Source organism: Echeneis naucrates, chromosome 14, assembly GCF_900963305.1.
Source record: "Echeneis naucrates chromosome 14, fEcheNa1.1, whole genome shotgun sequence".
In the NCBI taxonomy this organism is placed as follows: domain Eukaryota; kingdom Metazoa; phylum Chordata; class Actinopteri; order Carangiformes; family Echeneidae; genus Echeneis; species Echeneis naucrates.
Window position 1 is genome coordinate 15,218,503 of NC_042524.1, and position 20,652 is coordinate 15,239,154.

The 20,652-nt window shown below is 39.7% G+C and overlaps 2 protein-coding genes across 3 annotated transcripts; one reads left to right on the forward strand and one right to left on the reverse strand.

Annotated features, from left to right (window-relative positions):
* The first annotated feature begins 1,123 nt into the window (after positions 1-1,123).
* On the forward strand, positions 1,124-6,600 carry npm1a (nucleophosmin 1a). Its single transcript, XM_029520237.1, has 11 exons — positions 1,124-1,271; positions 2,415-2,494; positions 2,735-2,854; positions 3,010-3,103; positions 3,264-3,364; positions 3,464-3,519; positions 5,544-5,601; positions 5,681-5,761; positions 5,852-5,962; positions 6,045-6,119; positions 6,535-6,600. The coding sequence occupies exons 1-11, from the start codon at positions 1,223-1,225 to the stop codon at positions 6,583-6,585; spliced, it is 876 nt and encodes a 291-aa protein (XP_029376097.1). The 5' UTR covers positions 1,124-1,222; the 3' UTR covers positions 6,586-6,600.
* A 3,385-nt stretch (positions 6,601-9,985) lies between these two features.
* On the reverse strand, positions 9,986-13,685 carry cldn7b (claudin 7b). Of its 2 annotated transcripts, none has more exons than XM_029520243.1 (4): positions 13,204-13,685; positions 11,210-11,410; positions 11,054-11,138; positions 9,986-10,941 (listed from the first exon to the last, which is right to left on the reverse strand). In XM_029520243.1, exons 1-4 carry the CDS (start codon positions 13,424-13,426, stop codon positions 10,791-10,793), a joined length of 660 nt encoding a protein of 219 aa, XP_029376103.1. In that variant the 5' UTR covers positions 13,427-13,685; the 3' UTR covers positions 9,986-10,790. The 2 variants fall into 2 exon arrangements, with proteins under 2 accessions (XP_029376103.1, XP_029376104.1); XM_029520244.1 differs by having other exon boundaries at positions 11,246-11,410; positions 13,204-13,683.
* Positions 13,686-20,652: the final 6,967 nt, after the last annotated feature.

A 20,652-nucleotide genomic window follows, 5' to 3' on the forward strand; every position in this document is an offset into this window, starting at 1 on the left:
TGTTCTTTTTTGCCATCAGGCAGCTCTTTTCTGTACGGTACATCTGTGGGACATCACAGCTTGGGTCTCTGATATATCAGTTCAGAGCAGAGTTGTTATATCTCACAAACGGAAAATTGATTTTAAGCCATAACAATAAATACGTAATTCTTAAATCGAGTGGTGTTTTACTTTACAGATGTTCCTTTTGTGTCTGTGGTTGTGTCCTTGGGTCTAGAAAGAAATGTATAATTTCATATAATATCTGACCATAACACATAATATCATAACCATAACAACAAGGCAATAATGCACCTCAGGGTACCCTGTAAGGAACCCCAGATTGGAATGTGAATATTGTGTGAATCATATGCAATAAACCTCGAAAGTATCTACTTTAGGTTTACCCTTTAGTTTGTCACCTTGTCTGTACAGACTAAAATCTGCTATTTAGGCAGCAATCAAACTGGATGAAGCTATTACACTAAGTCACTAAGTAGTGTGACTGATAGCAACAATGCGGATGTTCACTGAGTTGTATCGCCCTCAGACTGGATGAATGAACATTTTTTAATAAGTCACATATGCAACTATGTACCCAGAAACAGATAAGTGGTAGAAGATGAATGAATGAATGAAAATATATCAAGCAGCATGCAAGATCATACATAACACCTCAGATTACTGTAAGAACTGTGGACTATAATAATATTATCCCTGGGATTCAAAATAAAGTTAGTTAATTGAATTATCCAACAAAAATTCAATACATTTACTGCCAACACAAGAGTTCCCAGAGTAAACAAAAGGTCTGGCTTCCCATGTAGTTATCATCTGCTCACTGGAATGCTTTCGTTCTCTCTGCATTATGCATTTAAAAAACATGTATGGTATAAAAGTTGGTTAATGCTGAGATGTGGATTATTAGTATTAATTATAATGATATTTACAGTATAAATGAGGTTTAATATCGAAATACGGATTGTTAATGTAAACATACTTTGCATTAAGACAAGGATAATAATGCTGTAATAACTATAATGTAGCTCATGTCATTAGCAGTGCGCCCCCCCGGCCTGCGGGCGGCGCTGCCCCTCCCTTATACCGCCTCCTCCACCGGAAGCAGAAGAAGAGCGGAGGCGGAGAGCCACGTTAGTTTGGTTTGGTTATTCAGCGGCAGGTTCACTTCTCCAGTCTCCAGCCGCGGACGAGCAGCAGGCCAGCAGCACATCGACGTCTGAAAATGAACGGCATGGACGAGGAGAGCATGGCCCCGCAGACCTTCCTCTACGGTGAGACAGCGCGTGTGTCCAGGCGGGTCACTTCCAGCCCGCGTCCTCCCGTCGGAGGACCGCCCGCGCCGCGACAGCACAAGACAAATCACGCAGTTTACACGCCGGTCATCTAAAATGGCGGGTGATGTCGCAGTAGTTGTCTTGGGGTATTAATAGTGAATAGGTAGTAGTGTTAAAATCAGTTCAATGCGGGAGCACGCAGGTGAAGCCGAGCTGGAGGAGGACGAGCCGTCCGAACCGAGCACACACGTGTTTGACTACCAACATGGCGCCGCCCGTGATCCCTCAGCCTTCACCATGTTTGAGCTCTCTGCTGATCGTGATACCTGGACGAGTTTACCGTTTTCATCGGTGTCCCGTTTGGATTCACTCCGCAACTTTGGTTGAAAATTGACCAGTTCGTTTTTAACTTGTCAGGAGGAAAGGATCAAAACGTGGATGGAAACACATGTGACTCCTCTGAGTTGGAGATGTAGTCTCCATCTTTTTTTTTTTTAACTCAGTTAAGCTTTGGGTCAGACAATGAGTAAAGTCCCCATTCAGCAGGACGTTACCAAGTTTCCATCACTCAGTCCAACGGAATTTGCTTTCAGACCAAATGTTATTCACACATGTGATTCATCCACGTGATGCTTAATCCAGTAGCCAGGAATATCATCACTTTGATAGTGTTATAACGCATTTGTAAGTTACGTTTCCAAGTTTCTTACAATCGCTTTTAGCCACTGTCCTCCGCAAACCACGGCGTATTTTCGCCGCACTAAAATAGAATGTAAAGGTGTATTAGCAGTAAAAGAAATGAAAGTGGTTATCTGCCTTTGTAAGAGTAGATCACTGAAGCATGCTTATTAAATCAGCTATTGTTGAAGATGTCTCTGATTGAGGGGAACACCTGACCCCCACACAAAAAGGCCATGTGGAAATATTCACTACAGTAGTTTGTATTGCTCCCCCTGGTGCGTCCTGGAAATATTGCACTTACCACTCAGTCCTTTTTTTTGATGAGGGATTTTGAGTATTAGATTGAACTGTTTGATTATTTATTTATATATAGTGTGTGAAAGTACTTTGTAACTTTATGATTTTTTTCCCATATAAATAATGATTTTAAGTAATTATAATCACATTTCTTTTCAACAGGCTGTGTGCTGGAAGCTGGAAAGGACGTTGTGTTCAACCCTGAAGATGACGACTTTGAGCATCAGCTTGATCTGAGGATGGTAAGTCACCTGATGGGTTATTAGACAGGCACTATAGGAAATGCCACAAGTTGTTTTGTTTTGTTTTTTTTTTTTTCATTTTCCATATTTCAAATGCCAATTACCAAGTTTTCTAGATGGTGTTGTATAAATGGCCATGCACAGTATATTAAAGTTCCACAATCATGAACTAAACAGGATTGTTGTGAAAGTATGCAGTGATCTAAACACAGATTTGAATTGCTGCCTTGCTCCACACAGGCCTGTGTTGACCCCAGTACAAAAGATGAACTTCACATGGTAGAGGTGGAAGGACAAGACACAGAAGGCCAGAAGATCAAGGCTGCACTGGTTTCACTTAAGCCCTCTACTCTACCAAGTGTGAGTGCAATACAACTTAAATGTGTCTGCCTCTTCTTAAAGGTTGCAGATGCACTGTGTACTCAATACGTAGAGGACATTCATACCTGCTCTGTGTAACATGAACAGGAACACGGTCTGTGGAGGGCATCTGCTCATTTGAATGCTTTTTGTAGGTTTGTCTTGGTGGTTTCACAATCACACCCCCAGCAGTTTTCCGTCTGAAGGCAGGTTCTGGTCCAATCCATATCAGCGGACAACACCTTGTCAGTAAGTATTAGTAAGGGGGACATCAGATTGTTTGATGTGCATAAGAAATGAAGTGCAGTTTGAAGAGAGACCTCTAAAAACTGCGGTGATAGACTATCACTACATAACTGCTCCCTGTAGTGGAGGACCCTCAGCTAACTTCTCAAAACTCCTCTTAAAGTGATGGAAGCTGATCAGTCTTTTGATGAAGATGACGATGATGAGGATGAAGAAGAGGAAGATATCAAAACATCTAAGAAAAGGCCTGCCTCCTCTCCTGCTGTCAAAACTCAGGTGTTTTTTCTGTTAATTCTGTTAACTTTTAGTTTCAAAATTTGTCGTAGTTGGAATGATAACCACTTGCATCTTACCTCCTTTCAGAAAAAAATGAAAATGGAAATGGAGGAGGACGACGACGACGAGGACGATGAAGATGAGTGAGTGTCGGGCTTCACGCACATGTTCAAACCTTTTAACATTTACATTCAAACATTGGAATATAGATGGTGAAACAGAAATAACTAACTATTTATGCAGCACACTCATTTCTATTTCATATTTATTTTTTTAAGCCAAGAGTAATACATCTGTCATAACGACATGGGTGACACCTTGTGAACAGCGTGGCCAATGTTTATGTCGGGCTGTGCGAGCATTGACTCTTTATATTGCCCTGGGCAATCTGCACCTTGCATGACCAAAGTCGGAAAAGAAAACAGTTATAACCCTGAGTTCTTGCTAAGTATCAAAAATCTCTGTTGGAGCTTGAGTCGACTGCGAGCACACCTGCAACCTTGCCCAAAGCTGCACCGACTAGGACGCACCAGCATTGTCTCTGCGACAGGTCCCAGAGGCGAGGGAGACGAGGAGGTGTTAGTGCTCACTCATTCAGTGCGTTCAGATTCTCTCCACTGTCTGTTGGAGAATGTTTGTTCCCTGGCAAGGAGAATTTACCATCTAAATCTTTGGACAGCTAAATGTAGATTTGTTTTTTTTATTATTATTTTTATTATATTTTTGAAATCTCCTATGGGAATTCACAGCAGCATTTGTCATCGTAGCCTGTTCCTCCAAGTGCAGTTAAGCAACCAGCTGTGATGGAACTTTATGACCGCCTTAGCCAACTATAGACTGCCCACCCAGACACACTTTATATCATTGCAGGGGATGTTAATAAAGTGTGTTTAAAGAGCGATACCCAAGTTTTATCTGCATGTGGACTCTTCAACTAGCAGTTCCAGCACGTTGGACCTTGTTTATACATATATCGCATATAGAGCAGCCCACAGAGAGCACACCTAACTGGCAGCCTGCATACAGACCCAGCATGCAACAACAGCCAGCTGAAGTGGAAAGCATCAGAGTATGGCCACAGGATACTCTACCAGCACTTCAAGACTGTTTTGTGTGTGCTCACTTGGCCATCTTCAGGGGCATGCTTGTTCAAAAGAAACTGAGGGTGTGAGGCGTTGTCTTTAAATCTGGCAATGCTGCAGCATACAGGGAGGAAAGGAACAACTTGAGAAAGGGTATTGGAGAGGAGAAAAAACTCTGAGTGAATTTGGGGGAAAAATGTTTTCAGCCCACTACTCTTCACCTTGCTGATTTGCTGATATTACCGTTGTGGGTCTCTTCACAAGTGGAGATGAGGTAGCATATATGGATGAGTTGGGAGACCCCTGTTGATTTGGTCAAGTCACACAACCTCTCTTAGCAGAGGAAAATGGAGGCAATTATTGATTTGAGGAAGGCCAAGCAACAAATCCCCCCCCCCACTAATCACCAAAGGCTCTGCTATTTAGAGGGTCCAAAGCGCCAAAGTCCTCAGGGTCAATCTCAGGGCAGACTTGACCTCTAGAGATAGTCAGGAAATCCCGACAATGTCCTGGAGAGGACAGGCCTCAAAATCACCCTGACTGTTCTATCGCAGCACGATCAGAGCATCCCTACTGTATCACTTCCTGTTATGGGAATAGTAGGGCAGAGGAGAGACTGAGAAGTGATCAGGACAGCAGAGAGGATCGTCATTGTCCAGCTGACATCAATGCCAAAGATGCATGCACAGAGGGCGCAACATCATCTGGGACATCTGGACCCCTTTCAGTCCCTTTCATATTAGAGTCAGGAACACCTCGACTGAGGAAAATCTTTCTTCCAGCTGCAGTTAGATTTTTGAAAGCACAATCAGTCCTGATGTTTAATTTAAATTCTTGCCTTAAATGTTGCCCTGTTGCTTTTAAAAGTCTTTGAATTGTGAGACAGTGTCTCGTTTTTAAAGTGGCACATCAAAATAACAAAACTGAAATCTGAAAATGTAATTACGATTAGTTTTTTTTTTTTTTTCTTTTTTGTCAATGAGACAAACAAAGCATACGTTGAATTAACAGAAGGCATTTGTACTAAATGGTAAAAACAAAAATGTCTTTAATGACACTTTCAATGTAATTTTTCCTTCATTCAGGGATGATGATGAGGAGGATGAAGATGATGAGAGTGAGGAAGAAGAAACTCCTGTTAAGGTGACAGGTTTTACTTTTTTTTTTTAATACCAGCTGAATTAAAAATCAGGGCAGTCAGTAACAGCTGTGATTTTCACAGGCTAAACCAACATCATCCAAACAGGCAACCCCTGCTCAGAACGGCAAGAGCTCTAAACCCAATACCCCAGCCAAAAAGCAGGTACTGCATTTTATAGTTTGCATAAAGCTGTTGCTGAATAATGCTCCAAATATTGTCTCTGCTAATACAACAATTTTATGTTCCCAATAGGAACAAACCCCTAAAGGAAAAGGTGACAAGACCCCTAAAACTCCACAAACTCCTAAAGCAAGTCTAACTCTTCCTGAGGTTAAAGCCAAGTTGATGGAGGCAATGAAGAAGGTTGGTGTGGTTAGAATTCCTTGACACTATCTTTTTAAACGATCAGTTATTGAAATTAATATCCTTTCCATTTTGCCTGTAGGGAGTGACATTACCTAAAATCCAGCCCAAGTTTGAGAACTTCTTGAAGCATGGTTACAAAGTTGAAGATGCAAAGGTATAGTATTGAGCTGAAGGTGCCCTGCTAGTACTTGGTACAGACCATTAGTTGTCTTTGATTTTCCTGATTGATCCATGATCCATGATTGTGGGAACTTTTTTTTAGTTAATTTTTAAAAGGCTATTGAAACCTTAAACTTTACTGCAGCAACATTTAAAGAGAAAGATTGCTTATTGCTATAGAAGGATTGCTACCTAATAACCCATTTTCAAATCCTACCACTAGAGAGCACCAAAGTTTAAGATACTAAATCATGCTGTGGAGATGTTTAGGTAAATACAATGACTGTGTAGAAGATCTGTAATATATGGGAACAAACTTAGTTTGGTTTGGATATGTCTTCATCTGAGCCATATGCTTGAGTAATAGTTAACAAGTTGTCTTTTTTTTTTTTTTGGGTTTTTTTCCTCAGGTTGTTGCAGAGTTGTGGAAGTGGAGACAGGCAGTGAAGGATGCAAAATAAGTCTGAATCACCCGTTGTTGTTGTTTGTTTTTTTTTTTTTTAATTTTTAAGAACAATCTTTTTATGACTTGTTTATATCCATAGCACCTCTCAAACCATTGGAAGCCAAACTCAGTGCCTCACAGTTGTAATAAATACAAAGTCTCACCCTGTTCCACCTTGCCCCCCAAAATGAACAGATGGGATAGACAGTGATGTGGCAGGTGACTGTGCTGTTTTGTTGTCCCCCTCACCTCCACCAAGCTCTTGTTGGGGCAGAGACATTTGGTTTGTTGAATAAACCCTGGGAGAACCAACTTAGAAATTTTCATCTCTGTAAATGTGTAAATAACAATTTCACTAGAATTTTGGCAAGTATGCAGGAGGAATAAAAGTGCATGAGATCAGTTCAAACAGTTAAAGAAAAAGTAAACACAAGACTAGTGACAAAGCAGCTAAAAAGCTTAACATCAACAAATACCAGCCATCATTTGTCAATTTTGATCGAGGAGAACTGTCAGCTGATGGTCACAGTATTGATTTCTCCAGTATCATCTTTAACATGGCAAAAAACTTTGCACTTTTTGAAATGTTTTGAATGTTTATGCTATTGTGAGATTCCTACAGTTCCCTGACAAGTGCTTTTAATTTCTGTTGGGAAAATGTCAGTGTTGTTTTTTTTTTTTTTTTTTTTTTTTTCATGTACTCTACCGTCCGCAGAAAGTCAGCCATTTCGTATTCACACACAAGCCCCTTTAATCTGTGAGACCCAAGTGAAAGGATGTCTGATGCAATTTGCCTCTGTCGGCCTGGCGATCAGTGTAACTGCTTGATGTTGTCATGACTACTGATAGCCAATAGTACAAAGGTTAAGTACTTTCTCTGCAAGTTTCTGAATGCATTAAGAAATTTGCCTATGGGTTGCTACAACTTTCCAAACCAGATGTGGAGGCTTTTTGGAGATGTCCAGTGCTGTTCTAAGATTTTCCCACCGGCTGTCAGTGTTTGAACCCACAACTTCTGTACTCATTTGACCAGTTAAAGTTAGGATTAAAAATGTCATTGTTGGTGCATGGGGCCTGTTAAAGCAGGAGCTCATTCCATGTTCACAAGAAACAAGTGTGAGTTTGTATTAATTTAGATATGCTGTGGCGTTGGATGGACTATCCCAAGATTGATTAAATAAAAACAAATAATGAAACCTTTGGTGGTGTTTCTCTGCAACGAAGATAACTGATGGTTGTCTCGGTTTTTGAAAAGCAGCATCTTCCTAATGTATACAACTAATGAAGTTCAACAGGTGGTCATTGTTTAATCGGAGCAGAATTTAAGCTATCGGATTTGAATTAGTGTACAGCCATCATGATGTTACATCCTCGTGTCCATATTCCTCCCCGTAGTTCAACAGTTAAATCTGGCCAGACTTAACTGTTTTGTTTTTTTGTTTTTTTATAACACAATGAAGCTGTCAAAAATGACCAGTTTTTAGTGAGGAGGCCATTGCTGTTACTGTGTGGGAATACAATACAGTTCTGCTAGATGCTGTCTGTAAATGTTAGAGATGTCTCAGAGCAGCAAAAAAATATCTTTTTGTTGAGCAGTCTTGGCAGCACAGCCAGCCTGTGTTGCTTCACGGATGTTTACAGAAAGCGCAAGTAACTTTTCTTTTTCAATACTGTTTCCATGGTGAGATGTTTGTAAACATCATTATTCTATTTATTTACCCTGTTTTTTTTTTTGTTTTTTTTTTTGTCAGCGTCAGCAGGGTTAGGGATCGTATCTTACTGAAAAATGAGTTATTGTGAGATATGATGATTGAACCATATGTAATATAAACCAAGGAATGTGCTATTGTCCACCAAACACTTGACAAAGAAATACAATTAATGAATCCCTCAACTGACACATCGGCCTGACTACAGACAGACAAAGTGCAGGTGTCAAGATGGACTCGTAAAACATTACTCATGGATCAAAATGGCCATTTAACACACATGGGGAAGGACAGGTAGTTGAAAAACTCTTCAGACCAAAACATTCGTACAAACAATCCCACTTCTCGTCACATTAAACTGCCATCTATCAAGAACTGCCTGTAGCCATGTATCATTTACTGTGGTGGTGATAAAACGGTGCTGTAATAATTCACTATCAGTGAGTGATTCGGTAGCTCATGAAGCTGTGTGACCTGTGATGGCCCACATCTACTGAGATATACAGACCTTCATTCAGCTGGATTGCGGTCAAAGTCTATTTCATTCTTCCAATAGTCTTATTTTCATTTGGTGCACAGAGGATGATTAATCCATCTGCAGGAATGAGAGGTTTTCCACACAAATCACCATACTGGGTATTGTCACACCCACACTCTATTGGTTAATGGCTAATCAAACCTGATTAATATGTCAACTATGAATGCACCCAGTTCTCCCCCAAAAGTCTTTTTTCCCCAGAGCCATGTTGTGGGGACACAGTGGGGAAATTATCTTACAATAACACAATAAAATACTTAAAATTTATAGGACAAAGGCAGACTGGGTTCAGAGGCTTTGGCCACTTTGGAGTGAAATCATTATCCTTAAGACTGTTATGATCTGCCCTGTGGGGAGGAAAGAACAATGATTAGAGAATGGCAGGCAGAATGGGATCAGAGGAGAGGCAGAACTAGAGCAAGACACCTCTGGGTCCCACAAATCACAAGAATCCCAAGTTAAAGACATAAGTGTGTGTGTGTGTGTGGGGGGGGGGTTCAGATGCACAGCTGTGGTGAGATATTACTTAAATGTGTCCCCCTTTCACCTTAAATCCTTAAGAGCCACCTGAGACATATGATTTATAAAGTGCATTGTATGTAGGTCCATGCAATTCATGTGATTTCGTCTCCAACTAAAGTTACCTGTGCACGCCACAAGAGGGCAATAAAAACCAAAGCTTTCATTTTGTTAGCCATTATAAAGCTGTGCACCCAGCCACCTACAGGAAGATGGCTTCTAGCCAGTGATAAGTGTGTCTCTGGTAATTTCACATTCCTGTCTCGGAGGGAAAATGATCTGCAGCCTGAGTATGTCATGCTGCTGTAATTTCACATATTACACATCAAATTCATTCAGTTTCATGCAAATGTCAGCTTCAGGAATTAAGTCTATGTTGAAAATTAGGTTTTTGTTTTCCCTGGCAGAACCAAAGCGTAAGAAGAAGTATGCATGAAAGTGGAAATAACCTGAAGGCTTTTTGGTGACAAACTACAGATTCTTTTTTTGTGTGAGATTGACCACAATTTAAAATATGAAAACCAACTTCAATATTTAAACTATTTCTAAAATTGTCTTTTTCTTGTCAAGGACTGAACTGCATTATTTTCATACCAACTCTGTCATAGTTCATGTTTTCAATTGCATTAAAGTACTTTCCAAAACTCAGAAATAGGACATTTTTCACTTTTATTTTATGTACAACACAAACTTGCAAATCACAATTTAAAAACATTTAAACTATTATTGTAGCTTTAAAAAAAAAACAAACAAATCATACATGAAGCCCATTCACACAAATAGAAATCACTGCACAAGTTGACAAATGGCTCACAACATTTCTCATGTTGCACATTTCTCAGCAAAAACTTTGGCAAACTGAGTTGAGAAACATTCAGTTCGGTGTCATTAATATAGATAAAATTCTAAGCAAACTCCTAAATACATTTGTCCTGGTACATAAATAAAAAAATGAGAGAATGGTGGCAAACTGCTTCTTAGGTGCCAGATGATGAATCATGGAGTTACCTTACACAGTAATGAATTGCTCAAAAGTTGTCATTGCCATGACTCGATGCATTCAAACTATTTTCCTAACACGTGAGATATCCAAATGCACCAAACATGTTCTACATTCCAATTTGTACAATATTGTGGTGTTTCACCTCAACTTTAGCTTAGTGCTTTACAGGTGTTAACTAAGGGGATATTACATCAATACATCACTAAGACCAGAGTGGAGTTCCAAACAGGGCATGGCCAATGAGTTTAGAAGTAAACAGTTATTTAAAACTTTAATACATTTGTTAAAATAAATTTACAGTAACATATGGTAGCACAGGAGAAACTTAAAAAAAAAACAAACAGGTACTGAACATCTCCTGGGATACATCTTCTCAATGTTTCGATCTCCATATAAGACTAGCACGAATGCCAAAGTGTTTCTTCAGCCTCTAACATTGAGCTCAGTCTTGTTCACACATATTCCTTGCTGCTTGGAGGTCTAGACATGGGATACTTCGGTGAAGGTTTGCCTCTTGGGCAGGATGCTGCTAGCATGGCACCTCCCACTACAGACAAAAACGCTCCGGCCCAGGCAATGAAGATGGCAGACCCAAACTCATACCTAGAAAAAAATATTTACAGTCAATAAAAAGGATAAACAACCATGTGCAATAAACTTGCAGCACCAACAACAAAACAAGCACGCTCAAACATATGTATTCCTGTGTGCTTACTTGGTATTGACAGGGGTGAAGGGGTTGTAGAAGGCCTGGATTATGTCGTGAGCGTACCAAGAGCAGGCAACAATAGAACACAAAGCTGCAAGACAGTAAAGAAAATCCCAAATGTCAAACTGTCCAAAATGCTGGGGGAAGAAACAGCAGCAACACACCCAAAAAAAAAAAAAAAAAAGGCAAAAAGCTTACCTCCAATCAGGATGATAATGCCTCCAGTCATGGCAATCCGGGACTTTCGCGTTTTGTCATCCCCTCCACAGTTGGTGCACTTCATTCCCATGCAGGCAACACCCAGACCAGCGACAACAACAATGATGCTCACAATCATGAGGGCGCGGGTTGCCTGGAGGGCACCTGGATAAGGACAGTATAAGGTAGATCCAACAGTTATAGTAAAGTTGGTACATTGTGACATTAATGTGACAAGTGCTAACATGTAAAAAAAAAAAGAAAAGAAAAAAAATCTGGAGTGAAATATTTCTGGTCTGTGACGATGACAATATTGAAAGCCTATACTGATTTTTACAGTTACTTTTGTGTGCTTAAAAATCCCCATTAGGAATAAAACTGCATTAACAAACAAACTACTTTCTGTCTCTTGTGGCTCATTGCCGCTCCCACTAACAATGCAACACGCAAACTGGCTCTAACCAGAAGAGCAAGCAAACTCTGCTGGGAGGAAAGGGAGGGAGGGCTGGGGGAGTAGGTGTGCGAGTTTGTATGCACGCAAGTCAGAAACAGGTCTAACCAGGTTTCAAGTTTCATTCTGAGAAGACACTCCCAATTTCAGCAGGTGGACATTTCACTAAATAAATTTCCTGTCCAAAAAATAAACCACAGACTCTCTAGAATGTGAAGAAATGTACAATCTAACTGACTTGATTTTCTGCATTCTAATCTCCTAAGCTTTAGGCATGTTGTTCACCAGGTACTTTTGAATAATGAGGCTTTATTTGTGCACTTGTTCTTTATCTTACCAAAGCTTTAATCAAACAATTTTTTTATTAACAATGGTTTGTGTTCATATTTGAAGAGGTGATAAGACACATGGTGCTGCAGATATTCTATCAAATATTTTGATAAGTCACGATAAGTCACGTACACAGAAAAGAAATTTTTCTGTGTACGAACCAATTCAGGTGCATTGACACCAAAAACACAAAGAGGGACTTGGCATATGAAACTGTGATGGCTGTTTGTGCCTGAGAACAGTCGCCCAGTCAGCTAAATACAGAATCCAACTGTCTTGCTACCATTGGCCCATTTAGCCACCGTTTTATGATCGCAGCTCAGAAGAGGGGAGTAATAAATACAAAAGCTCGGCCTCATAACCTCAGACCAATGTTCCAACTTCCTGATTTTACTTCAGATTTTTCATTTTTTGCTTGTGCATAAGAGAGAAAAAAAAAAATCTATAAATAGCAGGTTCCTTTTCCATTAGTTATTGCATCTGAACCAGCTAACTGCCACATACCATAAAAGGAATCTGTTTGAAGGCTTTCTTATACGCAGTGCTCAGACTTTTGGCGAAATAAATGAATGAATGTAATACTGAAGAGTTGATGTGATGGCCTACAGGCTCCAGTCAGAGCTGCTGGTGGATCTGTTGACTAAATAGCGGCCTATGCAGGTGTTTCACCTCTGTGTGTGTGTGTGTGTGTGGCGCATACGGAACAATGGGCATCGGGTAATCATTGCCCAGGGCTTACAAGTACACAAGTATCACACACATTCCCGTCTATTCAAGGGGAAAGATTTACTTATATTTATTTTACGGAACATAAAATAACAGACTGATCTCTGTTTCACAGTCGAAGCGAGGCCCGACGGTGTGTCTTCAACAGGAATGACAGCACTGGCGGAATTAAAGGGTTGATGAGTTACCAAACCGGTCAGACCAGCTCTGAGGCCTCATAACAGAGCAAAGTGGCTTTGGAGTTTGTCACATCACGTTAACTACACATTTCTTTAAAACCTCCTGATAAATGTGTTTATGCTACCACACAAATGAGATTACTGCTCAAAGCAACATTTAACGCTTTAAGTTTAATAGACTAAGATCTGTCCAAAAATAGCAAAAAGAACAAAAAAAAAAAGTGACCTCCAGCAGACGACGCTTCTTGCGGCTGCTGTATGGCGGGACTTACTGTTGAGCTGCAGGATGGAGTCGTAGACTTTGCACTGGATCTGCCCGGTGCTCTGGAAGGCGCAGGACATCCACAGGCCTTCATACATGGCCACCGCTGTGATGATGTTGTCCCCGACATAAGCAGACATCTTCCACTGGGGCATAATGGTGCCGACCACCAGGCCAATCACTCCCAGGAGAGCCAGAGCGAAGCCCAAAATCTGCAGCCCGGAGTTGGCCATCTCCTCGTCTTCTTCTTCTTCCTCTGGATTGAGAATAAATAAAGACGACTTCCAACTGCTCTGAAGGTGAAACTCCCAAATTACCAACTTTCCTCTCGCAAACTTCGCTTTACCGCCAAAAACCCCCTCACTAATCACCTCTGTCCGTTTGCTCCGACTATTATTCCGTTAATTCAAGCAGCTTCTCGCGCTCACTCGGTTTTATAAAGTTATCGGGTGTCCTCGCGCACCTGTTCCTCAGCCACACCTTTAATGGGAAGAAGACACGGGGACGAGCTTCCTTGGGCGGTTTCTGTCACAGGTGGGCGGGGACGCGCACGCAGTATCGACTCTTCGAACGTAGCGGGGCAAAAAAAAAAAAAAAACCCACCTGAAGTTTCGTGACGTAAGTGCTTCCGGTAACAGACCAATCCGCTGATAGGCTCCGCAGGTAAAGGTAGATACCGCTGGATGCTCAGATATGAGAAACCATCAGCTACCAAAACAGACGGTGACTCATTTGGTGAATCACTAACAAACACACAAACATGTGAAACTCTTGTTGTTTTGATACATACAGCATAACTACATCGCTGGATTGATTTTGTTTGTATGTGGGTAAAGAATATGTTGATGATTCACTGTTGCAGACAAAAAATGGAAAAGAATCAAAATGTACTGCTTTATCATATACCAATATATCATGCAATATCCATATAATGTTTTAAATATATAATTTCATCACTTCAAAGTAGGCACTTTCATTAGTAATCTACTGTAAACACAACCAGCCAGAAATCACAGGACGCAGCTAAACCACGAGGCACTTGGCAACACTGCCATATAAAGTATTACAATGAGCATTGATGTATTTTGGTGGCTGATGAATTAAGACAGTCAGAATAAAGCAAAAACCACCTTCTACTCATACAAAAGCCAAGTTTCTCATAATCCAATTATTTGCGGGACACATATTTTCATAACTATGTAATGAACCAACATTGTATTGTATCAAACATTTGTTTCGTGTTAATTCCTTAAAAAAAACATTTAAAGATTACACTGTATTACCAGTGTTCTTGACGTCTGTTCACTTACAACCCATTGTTGTTTGAAAAAGTATTTAAGATAATGACACATTCTGTCACAAAATAATTTTTGTTGTTATCAATTTTACATTCATTGTGTGTGTGTGTGTGTGAAACAGTTGTGATTAATTTAACCAAAGGATATTTTAAATGATCAGTGCTCCAACAGCAGCATGTGCCTTATCTGCCTCGGATGAAACCCTCCACTCTGTCATGGACAAGGTACAAACCAGGAAACTTAGTAAACTGAAACATGAACGGCTCACAGACTTTGACTCACACTTCAGAAACTTCAAGATCGTCCTGATTAATGAATGAAACGACACGTCACATATGAATCCTTGTCATATACAGCAAACAGTACATTCAATTAATAGTAATTACACAAGGTATACTGTAGAGTTTAACAAAGCATGCTATCACCATAAGGTGTGGTAAGCAGTGATATGCTGATCAAGAGACATGATGGTTCTGTTGCTGTAAAAATGACAATGTCTTTCCTATAAATAACAATTTCTATGTTTTGCCTTGAGTTTTGTAGCTTGTATTTGGATTTTTTTTGGTTTTTCTGGCTTTACATATAACTTATTATGTGATCTTACATGGGGCAAATTAAAATACATTTTAATTACCTCTCCTTATGAAGAAGTTTAACCTCAAATATGGTTATATCTTCATCCAAGTTCCAATTATGAGCAAATGTAATCTATATTAAGCCTGGGGCCTTTCTGTGCGGAGTTTGCATGTTCTCCGTGTGCCTGTGTGGGTTTCCTCCAGGTACTCCAGTTTCTTCCTACGATCCATAGACATCATGTAAATTGTCTGTAGGTCTGAGTGTTAGTGTGAGTGGTTGTTGGTCTCTGTCTGTCTCTTTGTGTTGGCCCTGTGATGGATTGGGTGACCTACCCAGAGTGTACCCCTCCCTCGCCCAGTGTGAGGTGGGATTGGCTCTAGGTGCCCCTGTGACCTGGAAATGAGTAAACAGTAGAAGATTAATGAATGGATGAATAATCTGTATTAGTTATCAACGTATAAATCATTCCATTATTCTTGTCAGTATTAAACACATTCAAGCAATCTTTCTGTATCAACAAAAGTTTAATTGGGTCAGGGATAATCAAATCTGTCTCCATTCAATATCTGCTGATGAAAACCACTACTGCCCAAAAAAGACATCACAGAAAACTTATGTCTAAGAATTGTTGGACACATGAAGACAATATGCAACAAAATAATCGGAAAGAGTTTAAATGTTCATCAGAGTCAGAATCAGAAATAAGAACCAGTGAATAGCAGAATTAGCACAAAGGAAACTTGGAAAAGAGAAAAAGTTTCATGTGTAAAACATGAAGTGAAAGTCAACATGAAAACATGAGCCCAGATTTGAAGTGCTGTGAAGAGAGAGTGCCATGATTAGATCAAATCTGATCCAGATTGACTTCATACTGGCAAAAATCCATCTTTTGGCGTTTATAGAGATGCTGTGGATTGATGCACAGAGAAGCATGCACACCTGTTATGTGAAAATATGTCTGAGAGCTGGTCCAAACAGCAGCAATGGGAAGTACTTGTTTTAGCTTTCTTCTGCCATTGGATGTTAGTCCAGTTATTGAAACCAAGGGGTCCACTGTTCCGCCATGTGGAAGGTTATAATATCATGTGTAATATTAGGGGATGGTGTGGTTGTCTGCTTTTTTCTTTTTCTTTTTACTCAGATAAACATCAGCTCTCGTTTTATGACACAGAGTCAACACGAAAACCAGACCTTTGCAAAGTTTTTACAAACCTTTTCTTGCAGCTTTATATGGGCCCCACCCTTTCCAAACAATAAAACATTGCCCAGTAAACACTCCTCCTGATGCACTATACAAGGAAGAGACCTAAGACGTAATCGTGGAAACTCAGGCTGGGAGTTTTATTTTCAGGATCTCTGTGCCCTGAGGGAATGTTGTAATCACATGACCGTTTGCACTGAACAATTTCGCTATGACAACATGAGCATAAACTTGGAATCATAGTCTCCCCACATGATCTCTTTGTTCACATGTAGACTTCCTTTGGACTTTAATCAGGTTTGAACATGTTAAACGATATGACCAGTCAGACAGGTTTAATTTGCCATTAAATGAAATATGCCAAAATAAAAATTAAAATATATCCTTCAAAAAGCAGACCTAGCAAGAACAGGTATGTGGATGTGCACTTGTACTGTATTGCATGAACCTTTAGCTATATCTTTCAACAATACAGTGAAAGTTGTGCAACATTTTCAAATTGACACTATGAGTCACGATGTAATCTCATGTCAGCAGTTGTCACATGACTCTTGAGTACCAAAATGATTCCTTTGAAACCTAAAAGGGAAAATCTCAGTGCCATAGTGCTTCACATGGCATGTCCACTAATTCCTTCTCAGTTTATTAACATAATTATGAATAATGAAACATTTCATTAAGACTGGTTTAAATAGTTTAGAGTGTAAATCTAAAACTCAGGAGTTGTTGTGGCCCTTATAACTAAATAAATGTTTTCACATTGGGCAATGCAAGTACAGTACGTGTGTGGGGAATGTAATTTCAGTTTACCAATAACTTTTCCTTACAGAACTTTAAAGTTAGTTACACTAAGCTACCTGAAAATCTCTTCTTTCTGAAATTCTTTGATCTTTCGACTAATGAATTTTGGATAGTTGGCTCTGATTCTTTGCTCCGATCATTTGACTCCAGTGTGTTGATGTTTCTGTAGTAATTCTCTGTAATCCTTTTACCCTGAGTGTGCATGTTGTTCCATCAGTCTAACAGAATATAGGATGAGAAATTACACGAGGCCAAACAAACACTGAAGTGCAATGGTGTCATCTAGTGGTTCCTGGGAACATGGAGCTAAGCCATAAACAGCCATTTTAGCTCATCTGTGCAGCACTGAGACTCAACAAATGGTGAGTAGCTAATCTGTTTGTGAACTTTACTCTGCCAGCAGTGCAAAACTATTGCACGTTTGAAATAAAATAATCATGGATCCATAAATACTATAAACCAATAGATGTTGCTCTTTTAATTATACTTTTCTGTTCTGTTGTGAACCATTATGAGTTAAATTTTTTGGCTGTGTTCATCAATCGGAGTAAAATTTTGAATATTTTGCAAAGGGAATATCAATCAGACCCGTAATCATTCTCTGTCCATACAGGATGGACCCTTATGGTGTTTTTTCCCCCCCAATGTGATATAAATGCACTCATGGCACAAAGCCAAATGAAAATGTAGAATGAATGATACATGTATTTTGGTCATTATCTTTGTCGGTCGCCTTGCATTATAAATAGTAGTTTTTCATTGATATCCTTCGCTTCATAGTAAAAAGGACTGATACTCAGACGTCACGTGTCTCACCTACTTGCACTTGTGATGCCATTCTTAATCACTTCATGGTTATTTTGCCTCCATCTGATGGGGCTGTCAATCAATGAAAGACCTGCCTAATTGCGTGTGGTGAAAGAACACTGGCAGCCAGAGCTTGGAAAACCAAAATTAAACGAAAAACATGAACATAAAACCACCAAGGCTGTGATTTTCCCACGTTTGTTCAAATTTAGCATGTCGATGTCTGTAATGGAAACATGAGCACGCTGACAGTAATTGGTTCCTACAGCTATCATGAGAACTATATTTGGCTTAATGCTTTAATCCTTATTTGCTGCATTAAGAAATATAAAGCTCCATTCAGTCTGAGCGCAGACTGCTCCGCTCTGTGTGGGTTTACTGAGAATAATCTTATAAAAATGCACAAGCCATGCTTCCATGAGATTTGAGATGCCCCAGTAAAGCACAAGGAAGATCAGAGGAAGAGAGGGGTAGAAAGGGCTGGCTGACCCTGACTGGGGTCCCTTCTCAGATGGAGAGCTTGTTGTGAAAGTCAGTGACAGCCCAGAGCGCACAATAATCTGCCAGATCAGATGCTGCTCAACTTAGTTTCTTCTAGACTATGACTTGTAGCTTAATTATCCCCGTCTGTGGGACACGAGCCATCATCCTCTTACCACGGTTATCACTGAAAGATTGTGATGTCTAATTGACTGCTGGGTTGTGAGCGAGAGGTAATTGCAGCTATTCATGCATCTGATACATTTTGGTTAAATAACCTTGATTCTGTGAAAAGAGAGATGACTCTTCTGTAGATCAGACAGATGTCAGTTTGTTAATCTCACACCACATTTTGTTTCTAAACCTTCTTTTTTCTTACATGCTCTATGTATGTTTTGTAAAGTACAAAATATAATTGCAAAATTCAAGTGGAATAACCTGACAGCTGACCTACATTTGTGCCAAATATTTTCATTACAGCTATTAAAGGATTAGTGTCATGTTTGATAAGAAGATGAAATGGGAATTGGTCAAGGTCATGAACCAAATTTGAGTCCACTTATTGAAGATTAATGGCAAACTACATGAAAGTGTGTTCAGCAAAATGAGTTCTGATGAGGAAAATGGTGTCTTGAATATGATGGTGTAATAATCAGCAGGGCCACAGTCTGTATAGTGAATTCTTAGCTCTCCATCAGTGACTAAACTTAAGTTTGACTTTAATGAGGGAAGTTTGGTTCCATAGGTTGAACCTTTCTTTATGCCGTTAGATGCAGACATGACTAATATGAATGTTTCTCTTAATTGCATGACGCTTGAAAATATCAGCTCCAAAACTGTTGATAAATGAAGCCAAGATAAAAGCTCCCCCATCTTCATCATTAAACTAATGTTGTAACCTGCAGGAGCCTTGTTGTGCATAGCGTAGAGTCTTTCAGTATCTTTTTGAGCAACCTTAAACCATCTGGTCTACTTTTTTCCCCCACTAATTATTATACAGTGTCCACCCGACAACGTCTTCATTTACATTTTAATGTGTAGGGTTAATAGATTTATTCATTTCATTTGATAGGAAGCATATAGTTCAACATACTGACTGGTGACAAATTAAAAGAAAAGTGAACATGGTGTCAACTCCCTGCTCGGCTTTTTTACATGCATAGTATAACTCTAATAAAGGCTGCTTTTATCCTGCAGTTAATCCTTACTGTGGAGGATTTTTCATCTGTAGTTAATTTGACTTCAGCGTGTGTGTGTTGTGTGTGAGTTGACAGCCCCTTACAAAGAAACCTGACGGTCCAAGTTTAGATCGATGGTATTTTACAGCTGCCACTCACCATGCTCCTGGTAAACGCACTGCCTTCACTTTGGATATATGTGGAAAGAAGCTCTGAGTACAGCCTGTTGGTACATTTGAAGGCTAATTTGAGAAAACAAACTTGAGTGAAGCTCTCAAAGCCCCTTGAAAGTTTCTTTTTTTTTTTTTTTTTTTTTTCAAAATGTGACAATGATGGCAAAGGACAGGCTTCTTGTCCATTATTTTCAGAGCCTGAGGATGGGCGGCGAGAGAAGTCTGAGCCAACACCTCCATTAAATATGAAAATCAGAGTGTACGATTAACTGGGCTGGGTGGGTATATACTGTCTGATTCGTTTTAAGCAATTAATGTTTGTTTTCAGTTTTCTTGAATTTTTCTCAACATGTTATCAAATCTGAGTTGCCAACCCAAGATTATCCCTCATACTTTGAAATCAAAGCGTGTCTGAATGGCTCAAACTAAATAGATAAAGCTTACATGGAAGAAAGCGAGATACTGGGATATTTCTAAGGTGAATCATTTACAATACCATGGTGATAATACATGTTTGGACCTAGGCCTGATCAAATAATTATGAATTATATTATTTATGTTTCCAGGGTCAGGAAACGGGCAGCAAACACAGCTGCAGACCCCTCACATCCTGGACATAAACTCCTTAAACTTCTCCCTTAAGGCAGACGATACAGAGCGCTGTTTGTGAGAACCAGCTGCCACAGAGAAAGTTTCTGCCCCCAAGCTGTCACTCTGTCACACTTCGCAGTCAGAGTGCTGAAGTACACAACTGTAGTACACAACAATAACACACTGTTTATTTAATTCTCAGGTCATTTGTACAAATGCACTATTCAATATGCACAGTTAAATTAAAATTTAAGGTAATTTTTTTTTAGACTTTAATCTCTCTCTCGTCTTTCTCATCTTACATATTTACTTTTATATGTTCATATTTTTACTTTCATCTGCATCTATTTCCTA